The sequence below is a fragment of the Neovison vison genome, chromosome 1 (assembly GCF_020171115.1).
Source record: "Neovison vison isolate M4711 chromosome 1, ASM_NN_V1, whole genome shotgun sequence".
NCBI classification, from domain to species: domain Eukaryota; kingdom Metazoa; phylum Chordata; class Mammalia; order Carnivora; family Mustelidae; genus Neogale; species Neogale vison.
Window position 1 is genome coordinate 57,943,250 of NC_058091.1, and position 26,537 is coordinate 57,969,786.

The window sequence follows — 26,537 nt, forward strand, 5'->3', positions numbered from 1 at the left end:
ATGTGGTCTCGATCCCAGGACCCCGGGATCACGACCCAAGCCAAAGGCAGAGGCTTAACCCACTGAGCGACCCAGGCACCCCTCATTTTGGATTTCTTTTAAAGGAAAATAATGCTACATCTAATAGTGCAAAGAGTGAATTTTCAAACAACTGAACCAAGCTCAGTGATAGTGACATAGTAATTATAACAAAATATAACTTTAACTATAAGCATACATAGAAGAAGCAAATCCAAGTTAGATAAATTTAATTTTCACGATCATTTGTTCACTTGGATTTGGTTAGAGTTCCATTTGTTTCTTTTTCTTTTTTTTCTTCCCTTTTAAAAAATGTGAGTACAGTTGATACAATGTTACATTAGTTGCAGGTGTACTGCATAGTGATTCCATTTCTATACATTGTGCTATGCTTACAACAAGTATAGTTAACCATCTGTCACCATACAACGCTGTTACAATACGACTGACTACATAAGCTCTGCTGTACCTTGTATTACTAATTTACTCATTCCATAACCAGAAACCTGCATCTCCCCTCTCCCCTTCACTCATTTTGCTCATGTCCCTACCCCTCTTCCCTTTGTTAAAAATAACACTATCGAAGCCACAGAATATTTATCCAGGACTCTTAGGATGCTCTTTCTAAACCCATTCCTAGTAAATGACCTCCTAGGTAATAATGCTTTACATAGAAAAGTACACATTTCAGTGACATCAATCATGCCAAACTTTCCTTTTGAGGAAGCCAACTATACTACTAATCCACAGTTAAGGTAAAACTACACACAAAACACAAAAGAAAACATTCCTTAACACTTTGACATACTTCCGGATTCTGATACAAGTTCATATTTTCATATAATAGTCAGAAACAAAAAGGTCTATCAGGAGGTAGGGACAGGTCACAATCTAAAACTCAAGTTCTAACAAATCGGCACAGAAGAAAGGCAAACGGCCATTCTGAAGGATCTTTGTCAATGAGGAAGAAAGCCACTCGGCTATAGGCAAGAAGGTCCAGGGGTTGTTAGAACCTAATCGAGGAATATTCTCAAGAAGGCACAAAGAGTGAGGGAGATGTCCCCAGGGTGAAGACACGGACATTAGCCATTGCAAAATCAATGTGCAGATGGTACCAGCTGACCCAGAATGCCACTTCTGACACTGAGTTTGGAGAGCAAATTTTCTTCAGTATTAATCTAACAAAGGAAATAATAATGAGAAAGTGTTCTAATATCACTGGGGAAATCAAAACTAAAATCAGAGTTGCTAAGGACCTCACAATAAGAAATAAAACCAAACCCCAGAACATTTCCAGAATCGCAACATTTGCAGGAAAGATTTAAAGATTTTAACCCAAGAGATGTCTTATTTAACTAAGTACTAAAATGGCATACTTCATGGATTAAGGTAAATATCAGAAATTTTTATTGCAGGCCTCTACTTTCTTTGCCATCACCTGAAAGTTTAATGTGAAACAATACAAAGGACTAAATTTGATGACATTTGTAGAAAGAATTTCCACTGTATGATGGGTGTGTATCAGTACGCTGAAATAATGTTCCTCATCTGAAAGATTATACATTTCAGAATTACATTTGAAGGTATGTGTACAGATAAAAGAAATCTTTATATACTGTATTGTGTAGAATCTGGTTTTTGCTCTATATCTACAGTCACTGTGTTGTAACTCTTTCTTTTGGTCTCAGGTTACTTTCTGATAATCAGCTTGTAAAGAAAGGGAGGGGGAATCATTGATCTAGGAAAGCAGATCATGCTTACATTTTAAGATTCATGATAAACCTTGAGATTGAATTCACATTTGTTTCAGAGTACAATGAGCACTGTGAAATAATTGTTACTTTTAAGGAACCCTTAATTCTTCCAGGAGCACACAAAAACCCTGAACTATAAATAATTTTTTAAAAAGTCCTTTTCTTATAGTGCTACAGTGATGTTTTCATTAACATTTTCCTCCCCCACACATTATAAAAAAACAACCTTTTTGGCTTTGGAAAGGATTATCTTTCAACAATTACAATGCTGAAGATGATTAAAGTTTTGGATAAATAAAGGGCCACCTAACAAAAGCCTTCTGTGAAGCTTTTTTTTTTTTTCCCCTGCATGATTTACTAGGTTCTGACTCCATCAAGGTACCTCACCTCCTGATCTTACCACAATCAGCTTTTTTTTTCACACAAATCCCACATCTCTTTTTACTGACATCCTTGTCAAACCATTTAAGAAAAACAAGCCATCACGATCTAGACCTGAAATTCACAGGCAAATCACCTCACAGACATCCCAGAAAACAAAAGGTTTTCAAAAAACATGTATATGTTCACGGAAGATGCAAAACTTAACCTAGTTTATAAGACCCATGATCAAACATCATCTTATTTTGGGTTACCTCAACTTTCATGAAATATCCCTCCAGAATGTATGAATAGATTCAGTGAAGAATCATCAGGGATATGCATGGCAGATCAAGTCACCCACACTTTATGGACAAAATTAAATCAAAAAAACTTTCCAGTAGTTAAGAGTTTGGAGCCACACCAGCGAGTGTTACCATTGGTTGAAGAGCTGTGATTTCTAGGTACTTTTCCCATATTATCTCTATTTGTTTTCAAAGCAAGGACTGTTAGTGTCATTCTTCAGTTGAAGGAAATCCATTCCATTTCAGCTTTCTGAAATGTGAAATGGGAGTCATATCACCTCTTAGCTGGCAGTCTTCCATGGGATCAGGTAACCAGCACAAAGTCAGTCCCTCAGCCACTAAGTAGCAAAGCTGAGACTTAAAGACAGGTAACATTGGCTCCCAAGCCCATCCCTTTCAAAATGCCAACACGCCTGCTCCTCATTAACTGACAGCTAAAAGGATACCACAGATTTATTTGGTGAATAAAAACAAATTTTTAAATTTTCTCACCTGATAAAATATAATTATTTGCCAATGTCTGTCAGAGTTCTAGCCCCATCTAGTTTTTTTTGGGGGGGGGGTTGTTTTTGTTTTCGTTTTTGTTTTGGTATTTAGAAGTATACAAGGTAGGGGCGCCTGGGTGGCTCAGTGGGTTAAAGCCTCTGCCTTTGGCTCAGGTCATGATCCCAGGGTCCTGGGATCGAGCCCCACGTTGGGCTCTCCGCTCAGTGGGGACCCTGCTTCCTCCTCTCTCTCTGTCTGCTTCCCTGCCTGCTTGTGATCCCTGTCTATCAAATAAATAAATAAAATCTTTAAAAAAAAAAAAGTACACAAGGTTCCAGCATAAAGAAAAGTACAAAGGTTCTAGTCCATCTTAATTTTTTTTTTCAAGCACTGGAAGTACAGACAGACAGAAACTTTGGTTTTACATTCAGAAAAATCTATGATCTAAGTCTACCCTCATAATTTATTGTGTCTGCAGCCACTGACTAGATTTTTAATCCATCTCAGAATTCATTTTTTTCAGCTGGAAAACAGAAGTCATGATGCCTACGTTCTGAGGTGATTCTTCTAAGACTCAACTGAGATACAAGTGCAGTTGATTTTCACTCCAACAAGCACCCTACCTCATTTCACACAAATCTGCACCACTTCTCACTGACACCCTTTGTCTAGCCTGGGACATGTGTAGTAAGGGGCAAAAAGAATGGAAACTGTTATTACAAGCAAATCATATAAAAGAAGCCTCCAATCAATTGTTATTATTATTATTACTAAAAAACACTACTGTAGAGGAAAGGTCTTACATACATCTGTATTTTTCTTCTAAGAGACCTTTGGAGAGAGACATCAATCCAATCTTCAGACTCTGTACTCTTATTTTTCCAGTTCGACCCCTGTAATTATAAGAATCCCAATGTGTTAGATGCATTTAAAGCTGTATACAGGACACTAATGATCTCTGAATACCTATTTTCTTCAGGTAAACTATCAGAAAATGATTGCATCTTAAAGAGGCAACTTTTCTATTCCCTTTTAAAAATTAATTTTAAACTCATACCATAATTTCATGACATGGTTTAACAGCATGCTTGACCCAGAGTATATAGCCCAAAGTCACTTACATGGAGCGCAGGAACTAGGAAGAACAAGTAAAAGTGAAAGTAAAATGATAATTACAAAGCTAAAAAGATATTTTTAGAAACAGTATGAATTAAAATCTGTTAATGATTACAAATGCAAGATTTAAAATGTATAGCTAATATGTAACATGTATGTTGCTTAATAGAGCAAGAAATGTATAATAAACTCAAATGTACAAAAACTAGAAAATCAAGTATACCAAGGGCTAATAACTTGCTAGATATTTAAAAACTTGTTGTTTTCATTGATTTTGGTCTCTGTCAATTCAGTTTTTTAAAATTACTACTGTAATTATAATGGTTTGTGATCTTAAAAAAGACAGGTATGACATCCCTATTTGGAGAAGTCTCAAATTATAATTAAATACAAAATGTATTAATTAATCAACACTAGGAAATAGCTTTGTACTATGCCAATGAGAAACCGTAAGTTGACTAGAAGAAAATTTTTAACTTTAAAAGCATAGAGTTGTCTTTATTCTTATCATTTATCAAAGAGTTTCTGAGTTGCCTACCAAATATACCAATGTAACAAAGCCTGGGGCTGAAGAATGGGAAATGCGGAAATGACAAAAATGGGTAACATGATCCTTGCTATGGAATAACACACAATCCAGAAAAAAAGTCTTTATCATCTTTATTATTTCATATTCAGGATTTGCTTTCAGTTTAGGTTTTTAACATTAATTTTTCTCAAGCTATGTTTTTAATACACAAGTACAGTATACTCAATACCTATTAACTAAATGTCTATGTAACTTTATCATTATATACAACTTAGTAATTCATGCTATCTAAAAAACAGATAAATATTTATATCATTTAATTTTAATTTTAGGTGGTCTTACTATCAAACTGTGTTTAAATCTTGTTCTTATTGATATTCCTACTATGAATACTAATTGATACCGTCTATTCTCAAATTATAAATACTCGCGTAAGTTTCTGTGTATATACCATGACATGTAAAGTATAAGTAAAAAAGAAAAACATGCTGAGAGATCAGTGAAATATATTTTCAAAACAGTTCCTCAATAGTCTACAGTTTATTATAACCAAATTAAATCATATCCAATAAACTTACTAAACCCTTCATAGGCATGTGTACAGCATTCAGAAGTGACCTATGGAATAACTAATACTTAAATTTTCAAACAGATATAGCCATTATAAGCAAAATCTAAGTTAACGTACTCATTCCTGTTTCTTGCCATTATAGAAATACTTCCAAATTAACCTTAAACAGAGCCATGTTATAAACTGTGTTTCCAGTTCACATTTTTTTTTTAGGTGTTTCCTAATTAACACTCCAAAATATACTACATCTGTTTTCTTCCCTCCAAAAATTTGGAAATTTTATTCTCTGGATAATCAGACAATAGATCTGCAGAGGAAAAAGGCTGGTGAGTACACCAGTATATGAATGTGGCCAAGGACAAAGGAATCCCTTAAGAGAATAAAGATCAAAATGCTATGTATTAGAGGATGACCTCCAGACTACAGTGACGACACAAGAAAGGAACGTCATCAGGAAGGCTACTGAAAATGTCAGTCATACATTCAACATATCATTTAATAGTTATGAAGATTTCCTGTGATCTCAGTGTTGTTCTGTATACCAAGAAGCCCTGGAGAAAAGTTTAAGACATAATTCCCACCCATGATAAGATCACATACAGCTAGAGAAGAGAGGTAAGAAAACAGTGGGAAATACACAAGAAAATAGGAAAACATCCTTTGTGCATGGAAATAAGTACAAAAAAGTTGTGGCTGACTTGTTATTTCCGACTGACAATTAGTCTGAGTAGTTATTAGTCTCATAATGTTTGATAGAGAAGATAAGACTCAAATCAGACACTGAAGGTATGACATGGCTGCACTGTCCCTAGGAGAATGTAGATTATCACAGGAAAAGCCTAGGCAAGGCGACAGAAGCAGGAATGGGAACACCAGAGACACAATGCATTCAGGTGCAGGAAAGGCTTGCATCAAGGCTAAACAGTTGATAAAGTTGTCCAAGTTATATCATCTGGGACTGGATGATAGGACTTTAATGTTAAATAAGATATCTGGATTTGAAAAAGAAGAGGGAGGTAAAGAAATTTATTAGTGAGTGACATAACCCAATATTTAAGTATTTGGTTCCCTGGTAGTCTTCATAAGTAACTCCTGAAATTAGTTTAACTGGAAAGATATGTATCTTATAAAATTATATCCATCTTGGCACAGTGGAAAAATGACTTAACACTGCAGCAAATGAGGTTAATATTTTCTGGAGGGACAAAAATATTTAAATCAAGTGTCCCAGACTATTGCTTTAAATCATGATTTAAACATTTTTGATTTCTATTAAATTTAGAAGGAAGATCGTGAAGTTAAGACTTTTTAACCTGGGAAGATGAAGACTGAGTGAGGCTGTGAACTCATAAATGGAATAAATTTTATCTTTACAGTTTAGAAAGTTCTTTCTACATATATTAGCTCATTTGCCCTTCACAAATATCTTATGTACGGTAAGCAGAGCAGATATTTTTATCTCAATTTTTCAGATGAGAAATTGAGATGCCAAAAGTTGAGCAGCTGCCAAGGTACAAAGCAACCAGAACCAAAAATTTGGATTCTCATCATTCATAACAGAAGAAAATAGATTTTTTTTTGCAAAAACCCAAAATATTAAGAACTGGATACATGTTAAAACTTGAAAACAAATAGTAAATTTAATATAACATAAAGTACTCTTTTTCTTAGATATGTCAATATGGTAGAAATAAACAAGTGATTATCAAAAAACCTGGGTATTAATTCCCTATCTACCACTAATATGCAATAGGTGGCTATGGATGAATTCTTTTATCTCCCTGGGTCAATTAATTGATCAGTAAAACAAAGAGTAAAATGAAGAGGGAAGAATGGACAATGGAAGGTCCTCAAAGTCCTTTTCCTTCTAGAATTCTATGATCTCGCATGTGTGAATCACTCATTAATTCAAGAGCTGCTTGAATATACTTCAAGAGCTGAAAATACCCGCTTTGGCTGTATCATTACATAAAGTAAGGCAGTCAGAAATATATGGTTAGTGAGCAAATATCAAAATAGCTGAATGAATGGAAAGGTCAGATCATGGTTCTCATTTCCAAGGTTCAGAGACTTCTTAGGGTCCAAATATGTTCTAGCACATTGGATCATGTAGCTTATAGTTCCAACAGATTCTTAAAGAAAACTAAAAACTTAAAAAGAGTTAATAACTCTTGTTTACATTAGTGGATAAATTATAGTTGTTAGAGAAATTTGGGCAATGATCTCTGGCCATCTGAGACTGCCATTGTATAATTAACTGTGGTTTTTGAGGTTAATTCATGAAATTCCTCTCTAAGACAGAAAACTAGACTGAATGTTTACACCATTCTGACCCAGCATGGTCTTCACTGTATTTCTTTGGCATGGAAGGGAAATAAATCCTGAAAGCTTTTATTCCTTTAAAATGGAAAATTTCAAGAAACTCTTTTTCTAAATAAGAAACAGTACCTTAGTGTAGCATTTCCCATGTGTTCACATTTGATGATGGAAAGTGGAAATATGCCAACATTTGATTCCCTAGAATATGAATCACAACATTTCACATTCTGCTTCCTTCACAACGAAGTGGCACTATTCCCTTCGGCTGTCCAGTGAAAACAGCAGATGTAGGTGTTACATGTTATGAGTTAGATCTTCCTAAAATTCATGTGTTGAAGTTTTAAACACTTAGTACTTCAGAATGTGACTGTGTTTGAAGATTGGATCTTTGGAGAGGTAATTAACATAAAATGAGGCCATAGGGTGGGCACCAATCCAAAAGGACTGATGTTTTTATAAGATTAGGACACAAACACACAGAAGAAAGACCATGTGAAGACACAGGGAGAAGACAGCCACCTATAAGCCAAGGAGAGAGGCCTCAGAAGAAACCAACCCTGCCGACATGTTGATCTGAGACTTCTAGTGTTCAGAACTGTAAGAAAATAAATTTCTGTTTTTTAAACTACCTAGTTTGTGGTACTCTGTTATGGCAGCCCTAGCAAACTAATGTAGTGTATTAGAATGAGAGGAGGATAATTTAACCCCTCTCCAGTTCTTCCTGAAATATTACTGAAAATATGTGTCTCTACCATACCCCTGTGGTGCTTATCAAAGTTCTTAGCTAAGTATTCTAGGAATTCAGCATTCTTTTTGGGTTCTCAAATTAAGTTATAGGCTTTGTAGTTAAAATACACAACTGACCAGATATTTTGTTGAATTTACTACAGGGAAAATGTCTCTTTTGGGGGTTTAAAAAATTGAAGATCAACTAAATAGTGAATTAATGCTAACAGTCATATTTTACCCTAGAAGGATAAAAAAGAACAAAATGAAATTTATTAAAAGATGCTACAGAGGGATATTGTAAATCCCACATTCATTATTATTACTGATGTCCGTGCCACTTGTTTTTTAGTGAGTTTCTTAAGAGTCCTCAAGCATATAATGGCTATTTAATTATTTAAAAAAAGTTTTGTTGTGATATTTGTGACTATTGAAAGAAAACAAATTTTTCTAATCAAAAGAAACAAAATTTTAATTAAAGCACTCCTAAAGCTATTGTTGTCACCATTAACGTCTTATGCGAAATCAATCCACTGCTAAACACATGTACATTAATAAACTATCATCTATCTTCTTCCTCTCTAAATCAAATAAAGCAATGACAAATACAAATTTTCATGCAGCTAATTAACGGAAAATAACTTTAAGGTTCTGAGAGAAAAATCAACAGTTCTCATTTTCTTATTTCATCTTTGCATACTTTAACCCCCTACCAGAAGAATGAATAATTCCTAATGTTTTGGAAATGTCAGCCCACAGCAGGTCTTTCTAGAATTGATTATTTCACAAATGCACTATCCTATTCAAAACAGCCAAACTAATGGCGAATGAGTTATGCTGGAAGTTGAGAGAGCTCTTCACGTGACAGTGTGCACCTAAGTAAATTACAGATATTACAGTGTCCTATAGCATAAATTATTTAAAACACCACATATACACAATACCACCATTATAATAAATAAAGCTAATACAGAAAGACAAATTAAATCCCTTTAATTGCCTTTCAAATTGCTCTTAAGTTGTCATACAAAAATTGCAGTGTGGATTATTACGAGCCAGTCAATGACTGTAACTCCTAACAACAAAAATAAAGCTTTGTCTTTCAAAAGAAGAGAGGAGGAAATAGGACTTCCTTATATTGGGCTTCCCCTAGCCAATGTGACACTATAAATCTGACAGCATTTATAAACTGAAGCATTATCTTGAAATAATAGGTAGCTATTGCTTTTTGTTATATTGTTGGTAGAGAGTTCAAGTTTTGGACAGTCCTTCCTTTCAGCAATTAACCAGGGGTGAGAAGAAAGGGACTTCTGTATATAAGCAGCAAAGGTGTGGACGGAATTCAGGGAACGGAACGGAGTCTGAATGGAGTAGGTTATGAGCTATTTGTCCATGAGGTAAAGTACTTTGAAAGCACTTCTTAAGAAACTCATTTCAAAATTTAGACACTTGGCCTTACCAGTACATTTCATTCAATGACTATATTTTAAGGGGAAACAAGGCAAACTTACGTGTCATATACATTGAGCAACCAGTTGAGACACATATCCACACAGAGCGGAACGTTGACCAGATCCTTGTGCATTTGTTCGAGGCCGTCGTAGGTTGTCGTCAGACAGTTGATGACATCTGGAACGCTAAGCAGCTGATCATTTTGGTTCAGTTTATGCTGCTTGAAAACTTCATTTGTTGTGTTCAGTTCTAAGAGATCCACTAATCAGGTGAGAGAAAGGAAAACACACAGTCATGAGATTACATAACGACGCTGAAACAAAAACATTTCTCACCTTAGAAGTATTTGGCTTGATTCTCCGGCTTAAGAATCTATCATTTCCAGCCAATTTCAATGTTTAAAGAAATAAATAGCATTTCCATTCTTACGTGTCTAAACGCTTATCCATAATCTCTTTATTTTTGTGTTTTTGAATCTAAACTCTGTTACTTTCCAATCTGATCCCATTTTTTTGCTCTTTGGACTATCAGTTCTTCCTTCTTTCCTTTTCAAGCTTTCCTCTCTTCAGGCTCTTTCTGCTTTTAAATATAGGAAGGGATAAATAAATCTAGTCCACATAGTAGAACATCTAAAATACAGCACCGCTCTTCTAGCTCCTGAGAACAGCCTGCTCACCTCCTCCCAGTCTCCCTTTACACCACAGCCAAACCAATCAGTTTCTCAACATGTACATCAGGACATACAAAATTCACTGAAAATGTGCAGTTGAAAAAATGGGTTCTGTCGAAGAAAAAGTAGTTTTTCTACTGCCTGCTGAACAAACCTGATCTAGAATGCTCTCCCAATCTGGCCCTAACGTGGTTTGCTTCCCATGATGCTTTGGCACAGAGGCCATTTTAGCTACGTGGGATTTGCAGAAGTCCACCGTACAGGCCCACACGCATGGGCCTTCATGTATCTGCTCCCACTTTTACGCTTCATAGTCAGAACGTCTACGGTGTGACTGGCCTATGCTAGATGCTAGAGCAGGGTGGGCACAGAAGGATAAGCTGGGACCCCTGCTCTCAAAGACAACCAGTCAGAGGAGGAGGGTGAGCATACTGATAACTTTACTGAAAGGAGTGAAAATGCAATAAGAATAAATAGATTTCTGTAAGAGCTATAACAGACAAGGAGTCGAAGGAGTCTAGAAAGGGTTTCCTGGGCAGGTAGGATTTGAAATGGGCCTTAAAGACTAGAAGACACAAGAGACCATGTAAAGCTAGGAAAAAAATTCCAGGAAGATAGAACTGCTTGGAAAAAGACAAGAATTCAAGACATCTACAGGGTTCTCAGAAATGACAAGGGCAGTACGGATGGTCCGTGGCTTGCACAGGGGTGGCACTGGTTACGGTGAGGCAGACACTTGGCTCTCAGGGACAGGCATGTGTTGCACTAGGGGAGATCCTCAAGGGCCAGGAGGAGGAGTTGAGACAAAACAACAACAACAACAACAAAACCCTCACATAATCTTTCTTTTTAATCAATTTTGAGTCCTTCATTAGCTAATTGAAAACAGGGCACCAGTAGATTATCAAATTACCATGTGTCTATACATTTATTGAGTATAGAAATGACTCTTATAAACCCTTATCTAAAATATAGGGGTTTGGAAAATTATAGAACCTGTATGAATTTAAGGTCTGCTCATTGAAATTCCTGCTTCATAAAATGCTCTCCCTATCTCCCTACTTAACTTTAAAAAAAGAGATGTGTTTATTTTTTATTTTAGAGAGAGAGGGAGAGCACAAGCAGGGGAGAGGAAGAGAGAGACTCCTCAAGCAGATGCCCCACTGATCACACACTTGGGGCTGGATCCAGAACCCTGAGATCACGACCTGAGCCAAAATCAAGAGTCAGACACTCAACCGACTGAGCTACCCAGATGCCCCACCATATTTAACTTTTTAACATTAAAAGAAATAAACTCAGAGGAACTTTTTATTTTAATATAACCAACTATTTCCTCCTTGTCTCATGTAAAACTATCTCCTCAAAAAATATAATGACATATTTTGACAGTTAAATAAAATGAATTTTTTATTCATTTGTATTTACCTATTTTTAACCACTGAATAAGCACTAGTTTTGAATTTTTTAAAGACATTCATGAAATGTGTCCACTCTTGCTGCTTAAATACCATAGAATGATTTTTTTTTTCAAGTTACCTACAATGAGAAAGAACTGATTTAAAATTATACAGAATAAAATTATTTCCAGGACAACTCAACACAGAAGACTTTATTTAAAAAAGAGAAAGAGACAAATAGAAAACACAAGTCTGGGTAACAGGTCAATCCCTTTCCTTCTGATGTCAAAGTCATCGGTGGTAAAATTTGAGCTAATTGCAAAAATAACTCATGTAAGCTTCACAGGAGTGAGAGACTGTATCAGAAAAAAAAATTAAGAACCATCTGGAATCTTCAATATCATTTGTACCCTACTTCTTGGCACTGTACACTGTTTTCAATTACAAACTTCCAGAGGGCAGGAGGAAAATTCAAACTCATCCCTCACAATGCCTGACAAAGAGAAGTGCTTCATGATGGTGGCAACAGAACTGTAATTCCACATAGACACAAAGAAACATATTCAAATACTGCCAAAATGCTCCAAGTTTTCTGAATTCCAACACTAATTATGCCAGCAACTCAGCACTGCTATTGTATTCACACATGGTAGAAAGTGACAACAGACCAAATTCCAAAAAGACCATTTCCTGGATCACGCTGCCCTTGCATTTGTTCTAGAACAGCCTCCTCTGTGATACACTTTGTGGCTGTGACAGTAATTTGTCACATCCCACAGACACTCATGTCTTTAATTTTTAGTGATTTACTTTGACACTTCGCCTTTCCTGCAAAGTGTCACGTTTAGGTTCCTTTAAAAAACTGACTACATTTAAATCACAGAAAATTATGACTTTCTCTTTTCAAAGGGAGACAAATGACAGCTCAGTCATGTGGCAAATGAAACAAACAGCAGAAACATTTTCTAACCAACTTTCAGGCTTTTTCTTTAATCCCACATATGAGGCACAGGGGATCGAATAGAAGTGGTTCATTACTCTCCCGTTCTACAAAACCAGTTTGGCACCTGACCTTGTGCTTCTGTAACTCCTAGGTTCTTGAACTATTTGACCATTCCTTCTGAGCACCTCTCCTACCTCCTCTTCCCCAGACACCTCAGAAATAAGCTCAAGGTCTTGCGTCTATGCCCCTTCCCTCTGTAAACCGGATCCCCGCACTGTCAATACTTCAGGCCTCCCTTCTCTTTGGATGGCTGCCAATTCTGTTTTCTCCTGTATATCTTCTGCCTGAAACCTGACCCACATCCCTGCTGTTCTGTTCCCAAACAGAACTCTCCTATTCCGTTTCAGGGACCTTCACCTTAATACATTCCAAATAAAGGTCTTCTTATGTTGCAATCCAGCAATGGTCTTATCACCTTCTATAGACCAGGAGTCTGCAAATCCTGAAATGTGCTAACACTGTCCTTCTTTAACCCTTTGCCAGTTGTCCACTAGCAAATACCCCCCCCCCAGTTATCAGTTCTTCCTCCTCACAAATCCATACCCTTTTCTTCCCTGTGACCACCACCCGTCAGCTTAGCCCCATGATCTTTTACCTGAACCATGCACTTGTCCCTGTTCACTGAGTCCTTCCTTCTGCCTTAGAGATCATCTAAAGCATACATTCGGGGGCACCTGGGTGGCTCAGTGGGTTAAAGCCTCTGCCTTCGGCTCAGGTCATGATCCCAGGGTCCTGGGATCCAGCCCCACATTGGGCTCTCTGCTCAGCAGGGAGCCTGCTTCCTCCACTCTGCCTGCCTCTCTCCCTGCTTCTGATCTATGCCTGTTAAATAAATAAATAAAATCTTTAAAGCATGCCTTTGCATTGGGGACTATCTCCTAACTCCCACAAAACAGAAAGTGGTGTTACAGCACCCCACTCCATAAAAAACAAACACAAACTTAAATGCAACATTTTGAGAGCCTGAGGAGCAACAACAACAACAAGAACAACATGAAAAGAATGAGAAAAGGTTTCATGGAAAAAAATGACCTTCCAAGTGGATCTAAATTGATTTTAAGGACATTTCTGAATATCGGACAAATAGCTCATAACCTACTCCATTCAGACTCCATTATGTTCCCTGAATTCCATCCACACCTTTGATGCTTCTGTACAGAAGTCCCTTTCTCCTCACCCCTGGTTAATAGCCATGTGCCTAAATCCCGTGTGACTTTTAACACCTGGCTTAAGTGCTTCCTACTCAAGGAAGCTTGCCTTGCTCTTCATGGCAAAGACCATTCCATTCTGAGGGCAAGAGGAAGCTACTGAAAGCATGTGTCCGTGTGTAATGCTATCTCTGAATGTAGGTTCCTCTGAGTGTGGGAACCAAGTCTCTTTACATGGTCTTATCTCCTGCACAATCATGGAGCCCAATAAATCAATGAACAGTCACAAAGCAGTGACAGCACACCCTCTGCATTAAGACCTTATGCTGGGGTGGGGGGTTACACACAATGAGACGACCCCTGACCTGAGCCGTTCACAGTGGAGGAGGGAGCTGCTGACATTATCTATCACACAAAGGCAAGCATATGGTGCGTAGGTGAGAAACGGTCGTTACAGGCAGTCATAAAGTTCTGGAAAAATTGGAGGCAGGTGGTTTTAGCTTGTAAATGTTTCCAAAAGAAGTAAATTTTTAACAGTGTCTGGGAGGAAGAAAGGGTTATAGACCTTTGCAGAGGAAGGGTCAGGGCATTTCAAGTCAACAGAAAAGACGGGAGGAGGAGGAACAGCTTAATCATGAACAGGTGAGTTGACAAGTGCTGCAGAGGCCCAGGCTGATGAGCAGGAGGGGCAGGGGCAGTGGGGAAAGTGAAGCCAGGTGGCTCCAAACATTTACAATCCAAAGCAACCCAGGGCTTTTCTTAGTATGCATTTCCACATGTCATGTAGCTTGGAAGGGGGAGGCATTCCTCCTCTGCTCCTCTCGGGTTTGAAGGAATGAGTTGAAGGAGGGAGTTTTTTTCTTGAGAATTCTGAAGGACCCGCAGAGGAAAACACCAAATGTGTACATATGTTTATCCAACCACAAGTACTACTGAAAACTCGGACCATGTTCATTGTAACAAAAAAGCAGTCTTTGGTCCATGGCGATTTTGTGGCTGAGTCATTTGTCCTCATTTTATAGCTCATCAAGCCTGGGAAGACCTTCCAGATCCGTCAGCTGGATACAGGACACACAGCTGAGCCTCTTTCAAAACTGCTGTCACCCCGGACTCAATGAGCTACTGAACATCCCTTTTGTGCGCTCCCCATTCACTTCCCATTCCCTTCCAGCTCAACGTACACATCACTGGCCAGGCTGTGTTGGCTTTACTGGTCTGTACTGGTAATTCTGCACCAGGGCGCTCTGTGGATTATGGCATCAAAGCATTTCATTTTTTTTTCTTTCATCTGTAAATCTTCAGGTGTTTTTTTTAGCCCTGAGGACGTCTCTTCCACACCTAACTTAAGTTCTTCTTATCTTAAAGCTTTCCATGGTTGTGGGTTTTTTTCTGAATGGTTCTACAGTTCTCTTCTAACATAACCAGCTCAAAATGTAATTCAAATTTCTACTGACTTTTAAGAGATTTTTAACCTTCATATATCATTTTTCAAAGAGTAATAGTCAAACCTTCACTGAACTGTCTAGATATATAACAGTTGTTAACAAAAGGTAGCAACAAGAATACTTGGAATTATTTAGATTACCAGGCCATAAAAATAGATGGGCGGATGTCAGTTTCCATATAAACGATCTGACAAGGACTACATGTTCTTTGAATAGATTCAGTCATTAAAACTATGACCACAGGGGCGCCTGGGTGGCTCAGTGGGTTGAAGCCTCTGCCTTCGGCTCAGGTCATGATCCCAGGGTCCTGGGATGGAGCCCCGCATTGGGCTCTCTGCTCCGCAGGGAGCCTGCTTCACTTCCTCTCTTTCTGCCTGCCTCTCTGCCTACTTGTGATCTCTATTAAAAAAAAAAACAAAAAACTATGACCACAAAGAGAATTCAGAGAGGTTCTATTTATGCTTTATTATTACAAGTATTCCCACTTCTATTTCAAGTTAGGTTGTTTGGGCATGTGTGTCGGGGAAGGAACACCTCTTTGGTAAAATGGTTATCACAGAACATTACTCTGAGCAAACTCTCTACAGGAAAAATCATGTTGATAAGACCAAACATTTCAGGCGCCTGGGGGGCTGGGTTGGTTCAGCCACTGCCTTCGGACCAGGTCGTGATCCTGAAGTCCTGGGATCGAGTCCCCTAGGGAGTCTGCTTCTCCCTCTGACCTTCTCCCCTCTCATGCTCTCTCTCACTTTCTCTCTCAAATAAATAAATAAAATCTTAAAAAAAAAAAAAAAAGACCAAACATCTCAAGACATATTTAAATAAATACAGAGCCTTTTATCTAATTTTCTAGATGGCAGTTCAAATTTGAATCAGGAATATTATTTTTTTAGTATTGCTTTATTACATGATTGCATTGAGTCAAACTGTTTGGAATCCTAAACTTCCAAGTGAACACAAAGTACGAAGAAGAAAATGATCTACTACTTTGATTTCCTGATTTAATCCCTTTAAATTGGGCGCCAGCATAATTTTTGAAAAAGCTTTTTATGTTACTCCTGTATTTTGGCTAATTTTGTTCTCCAACTGAGAATGGCATATGTTCATTGGTTTTACTATTGCATGCATGCTGAGGGGGCAAATAATAGAGCATTTATAGAAACACGGCCAATTCCTTGAGTGAGATACACTGAAAATGAGATTAACGCTACAAACACATCACCCTCTTTATTTACCTCTGCCTCAAAAAAGAAAAAAAAAAAAAAGAAGCAATCCAAAGAACAGAGTGATTAACTTTGGTAGGATAACTCACAACACAGTGCTTTTTGTAGTCTTCGGATTTTGATGGCTGTGCGGTAGGCAGAGAAACGCACATTATTCAGGTCAGCTGAAATGGAAAAGGGAACACATTCAAAAGCATGCTTATTATTTAACTTCCATTGAATGGCAAGAACATGTTTGTTTACTTCAGATGATGGAAAAGCATTATGCCTGTTCTTTCTAAAAAGTCTTCTCTCAAAATCCACAGCATTTATTTAAGAGAATAATGAAATGTTCATTAGCACCATAGTGAAATACATTCCAGAGTGGTGTTTCACAGCTTTCAAGAGGACATTATCCAATAGGAAAAGGAGGGAAATGAGGAAAAAGAAACATGGCCTGTTAACTTCTGAAGGTCTAATAAATCCATCACTTTGCAGGCACAGGGCTCTTCCTTCTCCGTGCTGGGAGGGACTCTCCTCTCCCAGGGAATCTTCCCCCAAGGACAATTAGTTTTCTGTCAATGAGGCTGTCCTTCTCACTACTCATAAAAGCTAGTCTTACATCTTCCATCCCAATTTATTTGCTTTGTTCGCTCTTTTATAGATATGGTTAAAGTTATCCCCAAATCTATATTCAGATCTTTAGAAACAAGAGGTTAAATGTAGTTAATAATACTGTACTGCATATTGAAAGTTGCTAAAGGAGGAGATCTTAAAAGTATCACAAGAATAAAAATGTTGTAAGGATGTGAGGGGAGAGATGTTAAGTAGACTTATGATGGACAGTTTCACAATACAGTCAAATATTGAACCATTATATGATACGCTCATAACTAATATAATCTTATGTGCCAATTATATTTCAGTTAAAAAAAAAAAAAACGCTTTGGTATCAAAGTTTGGTACCAAAAAAGATTTGGTATCAAGTTCAAAGAAAGATTTTGTAATATCTTTCTCAATGTCCTAAAGACAGAGTGTCTGTATTAGAGACTCTTTGAACTGGAAGCAAACTCAGAAATCATCCAAGTTTGTACCCTCACTTTACAAATGAAAGAAACTCCTGGCTTTTCTCTCACTTATTCACCCTTTGTAGCCTACCCTCACCCATTCAAATGAAAGCTGAACAGATAGATGCCTGACCTTTAAAGAGATCAAGAGGAGTGCTCCTTTTCTCCTGGAGTGGGAGTGGGTGTGAGAGCCGTCAGGGGCTGCTCTCCCCTCGAACAGTGCCTTATCTACCCAAAGAGAAAACTCTCAAAACCGCTGGACCAACCTAAAGGAAGCAGGCTAGGTCAACAATTCAAAGTCATAGTCTACCAGAAGTCTATAAGATCAGAATTCTCTCCAGCCTCCTCTGTTTTCTTACATTTTTCTATTAAAATGATTTTAGCTTTTCATCACGACTTTGGCAAAATGAAAGTAGGCACTTCAATTTAGTAAGATTAGTTGAATAAAATGTGAGGTAACAGGAAATTTAAAGCAATGAATTAGAGGTTGCTTCACTGTCATTGTTTTTGTCTTCAGGTAAAGCTGAAGTTTAAGATGACTCCATAGGGAGAATCTGCATTCCTCCTTTTAAAATCAACTTCTTGTGATTTCAAACCACACGCTCTCTCAAGAAGAATGGAGAAAACGGTTTCCTGCACTGCCCTCGGAAATTCAACTGCTTTTCTATGTCAGTGACACAATCTTTTAAACATGCTATGCCATGTAGGAAAAACTGGTGCTTAGTTTATAGTTAAGAATATACAATTTCGGGGCACCTGGGTGGCTGAGTCTGTTAAGCATCTGACTTCAGCTCAGGTCATGATCTCAGGGTCCTGGGATAGAGTCCCGGATTGGGCTCCCTACTCAGCGAGGAGCCGGTTTCTCCCTCTGCCTCTGCTGGCCACTATTCCCTGCTTGTGCTCTATCCCTCTTTCTGACAAATAAATAAAATCTTAAAAAAAAAAAAAAAGAATATACAATTATCATTTGTTTAGGCTAATTAAATAAAATAGCACTCACCGAGGGACTGAAAGAGTTCAGTCATTTTAGGATGATCCCAACAGGTTGTCTGTGTTTGATGGCTGGGGGGTGGGGAGGGGGGCAAAAAAGGTAGTGTAGTTAAATTAAGAACATACAAAGTAATATAGATCACATAGAATGCATCATCCTGAAACCTGATGTCCAGTTATTACTTAACATTTGAAACAAATATTTGAACAATTATATTGTGAAAATATAGGTAAAAAATTTTGTTGTATCTCTCTCTAAAAGATTTACAACTACACATTAAAACCCAGATATGAAGTGTGACCCTGGGGCATCAGGCTTGATGCAGCCAGATCAATGCAGTTTCCAGAATAATTCTACTTGTGTTAGGCAGATATAGATCCTCACTCAGAATAAATCCTCTGAGAGTAGAAGTGCTGTAAAGTGTTTCTAAACTTTAGAAGTCCTAATGAAATTTCCAAAGAACCGAGAAATAAAGAGTTTAACTCTGAATAACATCTTCACCCCACAATCAAGTGAGGCTCCCTCCTCTTTTTAACCTACAGTCTCTCCTTCCTTGGTGTAAATTAGCCCTTCTCCCCTGTGGGGGCTCACTCAGAGCCCTAGAATTGATATAAAGATTATTTCAAGTTTAAGACATCTAAGATTGAACAGATGTAGAAAGAAGTCTTTTCGGAGTTTCCTTTATCTGACTAACTGCAGCAACTTCTGGGAAACAAGGCTACCATAAATCCTTTCTCTGGGGGATTTCGTGGCTATGAAGAAGACAGAAAAAGCACTTGCACCTGCATAAACAAACATTATCACAAACTTTCTTATCTCTCATGTTTATTCCCCTAAAAAAGCCATTTATCTTTCCTAAAGAAACCTATTGGGTCTTCACAAATGAGCCTTTTCTCCCCGACTTCTTTACCCTGCTCCGTTGGGTACATATGCCCCCCATTCTAACCATCCCTTTGAGTTACTCACCACTGCATGCAGAAATAAATGCTCCTCTCTTGCTAATCTGTCTTTTGTCAGCATAATTCACAGACCCCTAGAAACTAAACCTAAGAGGGTGCAGGAGAAGTTGTTTTTCCTCCCCAACCCTCTCTTCCTGTGTATCTGGATTCTCTACTCTCCTTCTGCATGACTCTCTCTTGCCTATGTAACTCTGTGCTCCTCTCAGCAATCAGCCTCCCTGACAGTTAGCCAGTACTTTTTGATAGACATTGAACAGTTTTTCTTATGATGCTTATTCTTCACTTAACAAGAAAGTTTTATATTTTTCTCATTTTCTGTAAATTCCAAAATGAAGTCATAGAATTAAAAGTCTTTCGGGAGTAAGATGCAGGTAGAACAAATTCACTTAGTGCTTAAATTAGGTTCTGTGTGTGTGTGTGTGTGTGTGTGTGTAGTAAACAGCTCCTAACTTCAGTGGGTCGGTGTCCTTATGTTTCAAAATAGTTTCCTGTCCCTTTTCTAGGTCAGAATAGAGTAATAACGTTTAATAGTACTCATAAGACTTCTTGGATAACACTCAGTTCTTACAAAACTGTTTAGTAAGCTAAGTGAAATGGCACAGTACACAAGAGAGTGGTATTAAAATATTCATACGATCAAATTTAAGAGAGATTATTTTTTCAATCTAGGTAATATATCAAAAATTGGGACATGTCACTTGGAATAGGACATAAACACTGTTACATACACAGATATAACAAAACCCCCCTCAAGAACTCATAATTTGCTCTGAAAAAATTTAGAGATTAGATATGATTTCGGGTATGCAAAATGTCCTGGAAATTCCAAAAATCTCACACAAATTAACATGCCTAAAAAGTGAAGGTCTATTCCAGGAGGAGCTGGAAAGTTGTCTGGGTCTTACACTTGGTTTTTGGCACCAAAGCAGAGGCAAAATGTTTCCACTTTGTATTCTGCAGCGGAACACCAAACAAACCATTCTACCATTTTCTCCTCCAAGTTGCTCCAAGGACCACAGAGAGAGTACTGAGGCTGTCTGACCTAAAATTCTTCCTTTTCATAATGTGGCCCAGAGCTTGACAGAAACGCAGACTCTCCAACCTCTATTCGGTCTATTAAACCGGAATCTTCAGGTGAACAAAATCCCATGGGATTGGTACGCACGTTCACGTGTGGGAAGTAACAGACCTAAAAAGCTTCTAACGCATGAAGGAAAAAAAAAACAAAACAAAACTGAACAAAAACAAAACCCAAAATATAAAGACCCTCCAGATCTTGTTCATAAAACAACTTCCTCCCTACCATCAATAAGAATTAACAGAAGGATTTGCTGGAAATAGAGTGTAGTTCAAAACAAATCCATCAGGAGCTCGCAGTGTGAGACAGCTGACCAGTATTCCCACAACCCCTGTCGCTCTGGAGCCATCTGAATCCCCATGGCGACACTACTGTCCAGAGACAGACATCCCATCATGAAGGACCAACTCAAAGCTCAAGAACCAAACTAAAGCTTTGAGGAATGCAAAGCCAAACTTTTATACCTAAACAACAAATTTAAGTACTCTTTCTCTCTCTAGAATCACAAGTGTGGAGCTTTGGCAAGCAACTGCTGTGGAACCACAAGGGGAAAATGCCACTCGGCAGCATGGCAGCGGCTGAGAATTCAATGAGAAGACCCGCTTGCTAATGGCTCTTCGGAGTGAAACCACTACGAGGAGCTGAGGGAACACACACATTTGGCAAACAGATGGAGGGAGGGAAAAGGCATCTCCCTTTGTGAATTCAATACCAGTTGATTCATTAGGCAGAACTGCCAGCGCTGAAAATAAACACAGCCTCTGGTTACAGAAGTGTCAGTGCAGCTTACCAAACAACAGTTAAAAAAAAAAAAAAAAGAAAGGAATAGATGCAGTTGGCTGTTGGATTTTCTTTTCTTCTCTTCTCTTTCTCCTCTCTCTCTCTGTTTCTCTTTTTACAGGGGTGAGGGTTTTAAAGAAAAATCCACAATCAGCCCAAAGAAGGCTCTAAGTATTTGAACAGCTGCACATGGGTCAGGTCATCCAGCCCAAATCCTTGCGAGTCCTCCCAGAGTGGGCAACCAACACAGAACTGAAAGCAGCATTCTCCGAACCCCCCACCGCCACCCCACAAATAACAACAGCTCAGCTTCTGGCCAACATCATATCTGAAAGAGGACAGAACCTCATACTGTGCAGCTTGATACACTATAAAAAATATCTAATAAAGCAGCGCTCAACAGGAGATGCAAAATCCTGTGAAGAAAGGGATAGGGAGAGCGTGTGATATGAGGAAGTAGGGTGTGGAGCTGTGCTGGGGCTTGAGAAGGGGAAGGGGAAAACAGAGGCAGCCTCTCTGGCCGGCCAAAAGGTTAGTGGGTCTCTGAGCTATTTTAAACTCTGGAAAATGAAAAAAAAAAAAAAAAAGACAATAGCAATGCAAATGTTCCTTCTCCATCGAAATGCAAATTGTGTCCACTGGGATGCAGCTGATGACTGTCCTGTGGACGCTGACCAGTCAACCAGCTTTGCACCCAGGGGCAGACTCCGTTTTAGCAACTCTTTTTTTTTTTTTTTTTAAAGATTTTATTTATTTATTTGAGAGAGAGAGACAGTGAGAGAGAGCACGAGCGAGGAGAAGGTCAGAGAGCGAAGCAGACTCCCCATGGAGCTGGGAGCCTGATGCGGGACTCGATCCCGGGACTCCAGGATCACGCCCTGAGCCGAAGGCAGTCGTCCAACCAACTGAGCCACCCAGGCGTCCCGTTTTAGCAACTCTTACCTGACTCTAAAGATGCAGTTCTTCGCATTCTCCTGGGAGCCTCTTATAACTTCTTACCCACCCCGTGATTAGTGAGTTAAATGAAATCTTTGATGTGTGCTCTTTCTATATGCCATGAGACTCAAGATTTCCCCTAATTGTTATTCACTTATTTGAATTTCTAACTTTTTAATTATTTTTAAAGATTTTACTTATTTATTTGACAGAAGAAATCACAAGTAGGCAGAGAGAGAGAGGGGGAAGCAGGCTCCCTGCTGAGCAGAGAGCCTAATGCGGAGACCCTGAGATCATGACCTGAGCCAAAGGCAGAGGCTTAACTCACTGAACCACCCAGGTGCCCTAATTTTTAAATTTTTTATTGAAGTGTAACACAGTGTAAGTTTAAGATGTATAAGATGTTGGTTTGACACATTTATACATTCCAGTAGGATCACCACGGTTGCGTTAGCTAACCCCTCTATCCCATCACATAATTCTCATTTCTGTCTTGTGGAAAAAATATTTAAAATCCAGCATCCTAGCAACTTTGAAGTCTGAAACATAGTACTATTGTGGGTAATCACTGTGCTGTGCGTGAGATCTCCGTTAACTGTTTTTTTTAAACATCCTTTAACGCCTTGGACAGTTCTGGTTCCTATTTGCTATCCCATATACTTATTAAAACAGCACCCTGTAAGTGTCCAGCTGAGATAACATGTGCTCCCTGTATTATAAGGAATTTGATGAAATGCTGAACCAGTATGGTTAATAGGCGTTACATGCTTCTACCTATTATTTGTAATGTATTCTGATGAGCCCAGAAAGGAAGACACAAATAAGCTTGTACACCAATGGCTAGAACACAAAAATGTGTAAAACAACACGGTCCAATATATGAGACAATGCACTGACAGCAAAGTACATGTGATTTTGATAGATTGATAAGAAACTGATTTCTGGGCAATAGACTGCTCTGGGGAAGAAACTTTTTAATCCCATTTGTTCTCATTAGAGTGGCCTCATTTTCTTCCATACAACCTTAAAAGATGGCAAGAAGGCATCCTGCTTACCCCAAAACTGACACTTAGTCAAACACATTTACTTGTTACTTATCTACTCAATTTTGTGCTTGAAACTGGATTTTGAGTTTTGCATGTGTTGTTTCATTTCAATTGCAATTCTAAGGGCATATAAGAGAAAAAAAAGTTAAAAGTGAGTCAGTTAATTAAAAATACAAGTGAGAGAGAAAGAATGACCCATATTGTTCAGGGATAAGATGATCACAGGAAGAGAAATAGTTCTTCTTTGCTGTACATAGTGAAAGATGACACAGTAGGTCAGGATACACAAGATTAATTACAGTAATAGCCTATTATTTGACTGTCTGGTCTATACCAGGGGTTCTTCCAAACACTTTCCTTGTGTAAACTCAACCTGCATAAAAACTCCATGAGGTGGGTGCCAACAGTATCCCCGTTTTATGGATGAAGGAATTAGGGCCGGGAGGGCACTTAGATAACTTGCTCAAGGTCTCAGTAAGTAGTAGAAATGGAATCTGAATTTTAAGCCTGTGTTCTTAATATGGAAGTCTACTTGTATGACTGAGATTTTAACATCTTTCTGATGAATCGGTCTAAATCTGAGTCCATGGTCCATCATTATCATCATTACAAACGATCCCATCTGCCTTGCTTCTCTCTCACTCCTAGCAAAGCCCAAGCATGGATCAGCTCAATTACTTGCCTTCTCTGGACCTGAGCAGCTGTGCATGAATACAGCTGGAGAAAATCACTCAACAGACAGACTAATTTTACTTTAAATATTTAACTTCAAACCTCAAATGTCCAAGTGCTGGCAACCACATAACATCCCCCAATAAACTAACTTCCCAGACCCCAAGACAATTTACTACTGCCATCTCTCTCCCAAACCTAAGTAAGTTTCCCTCCCTGCCTTATATCATTTCACTTGATCTCACACTTCACTGAAAAGAAAACTAGAAACCACCATATTAGAATTCCTTCATCTTTCAACCACCAAATCAATAAACTACCTTCCATCTGCCAGACTGTCTTCTTCTCTCCTCCTTCCTGAGGAATTCCTCCACCCATCAAAGGCCAATTCTTCCCAAGCTTTCTTTAAAATCTCTTGTGCTGCATTATTAACTCCCTTCTCAATAAGAACCTTCTCAAAATACGAATGTTGAAGGATCTGCCATCCTTATACACCAATATCACTACCTTGAATCTACATGTTCTGCTCTCTATTACCTTTTTTTCTTCTTCACAAACAAAAGTCTCAATTGAGGAGTGCACAATCTCATTTCCCATTCATTACTGAACTCACATCAATTTCGTTTCCAACTTCACTCCTCTACGCACGGGCCCTATCGAAATTCTAAGTGAACTGTGTGTTGTCTGATGCAGTGGCTGCTTTTCTGTCTTCAATGCCCCAGACTGCTCCTCAGGGTGGGGAGAAGTAAGTGACAGAAAATCAACTCCTTAAGTCACAAAGCACAGCAGAAGATAAGAAGTGCTATATATAAAAGAGAGAATCTCCAGAATGATGAGACACAGGCCTTTGCAGGCTCTGCTAATACCTTCTTTAAATATGTTTATGAAAGTTTATATAGGAATATAGGAATCAGAGGTGTCTGGATGGCTCAGTACTTAAAGGTCTGCCTTTGGCTCAAGTCTCGATCCCAGGGTCCCGGAATCCAGCCCTGAATGGGGCACCCTCTGCAGCAGGAAGCCTGCTTCTCCCTCTTCCACTCCCCGGGCTTGTGTTCCCTCTCTTGCTTTGTCTTTGTCAAATAAATAAATAAAATCTTAAAAAAAAAAAAAAAAAGAATATAGGAATCAAGAGTAACTCCCAAATACTCAATTTGCATTCAGGTGATTAAAGTGTAAAGAGTGAAAACAAATTCTGGCAATCAGAGGCAATGTTATTTATCTGAGTAGTATCTTCTTAAGGATCTAAAAGGTGACATTCTCATCTTGGAATTTATAATCCCCCCAATTTTTATTTTACTCGAGATCAGAATATATGAAGAATATGGAGTACTCCTGCTGGTATGCAGAGTCTTACTGTGTGTGTGTGTGTGTGTGTGTGTGTGTGTGTTGTGGTGTGTGTGCATGTCAGTGCAGGTGGAAGACAGACTGGACAGAAGATGAGGAAGCGGTTTCCTCCAGGGGACGGAACATGTGTGTTCAGGTTACACAGAACTTCTTGAACCCTCGCAAACACTTTCTGCCATCTTCTAGGCTTTTAAAGGCAGGAAAGGCAAAGTTACAGTTTTTGAAATATAAGAATAAATCTAAGGGAAAACTTAAGAAAGTTTGCCAACATTTCAGGAAAAAAACCTTTCTGTTTAAATTCCATATAAGATACAGGATCCTACTTGGTAAGAGATACTGAAAAAGCATAGAATCTTCCTTAAAAAATGTCACTGACTTGGGATGTCTGGCTAGCTCAGTCAGTGGAACATTTAACTCCTGATCTCATGGTCATGAGCTCAAGCCCCATACTGGGAATGGAGCCTATTTAAAAAAAGAGAAAAAAAGAAAGAAAAGTAAATGTCACTAGCTTGTCATGATAACGAAGACACAACACAGGACGACAAAATTGTCCACAGTGGAGAACTCCAACTCTCTTGGATTCAAGTATAAGATGCACCTAAAATAATTTCATACTCAAGAGTAGGTAAAAAGACACAAGCATGTAAATGGCTATATAGACACAAAGGCTAACCAAAAATACTACCAAAACCCTAAATACAAATGTATTTTACAATACATTTACAAATGTAAATTATAGAACAATTTGTTACAAAACAATATGACAAGGTTTGCTTGTATTTGTTTTCAAGTAAAGTAATATGATTCGTGACCAAAATGGATGTGCCTGGGTGTGCCTGGGTGTGCAGGGAGCTTCGGGTGATACTAGTTTTGAGGGCACTGGAAGGTTGTCTGGAAGAATGAACGTGCATACACTCAGTAAACCCAGGGGGGCCCTACTTTGGGAGTATCTCTGCTTGGGTCCAGAACTCAGAAGCAGCTTCCCCTCTGCCCCAAACTCGACCCTGTGTCTCTCAAAGTTGTCACACTAGGGAGGAGCAGACCAGTAATGCACATTAATCAACATTCCTGCAGGTCACCTGCTGTTGAGTTGGCTCTGGGGAGTGTTCTAGACCCCCCTGCCTGGGGTGTCAGCTCCAGGATTATTGCCCACCAGAGTT

At 38.5% G+C, this 26,537-nt stretch overlaps 1 protein-coding gene across 7 annotated transcripts in view; it reads right to left on the minus strand.

Annotated features, from left to right (window-relative positions):
* UTRN (utrophin) overlaps positions 1-26,537 on the minus strand; it is a 510,470-nt gene that overhangs the window by 52,050 nt on the left and 431,883 nt on the right. For all 7 annotated transcript variants that reach the window (XM_044247155.1, XM_044247163.1, XM_044247172.1 and 4 more), the window contains 4 exons: positions 18,572-18,633; positions 16,615-16,689; positions 9,696-9,897; positions 3,731-3,816 (listed from right to left, as the gene is read on the minus strand). In XM_044247155.1, coding sequence (XP_044103090.1) covers positions 3,731-3,816; positions 9,696-9,897; positions 16,615-16,689; positions 18,572-18,633 — 425 coding nt within the window. The remainder of the gene's footprint in view (positions 1-3,730; positions 3,817-9,695; positions 9,898-16,614; positions 16,690-18,571; positions 18,634-26,537) is intronic.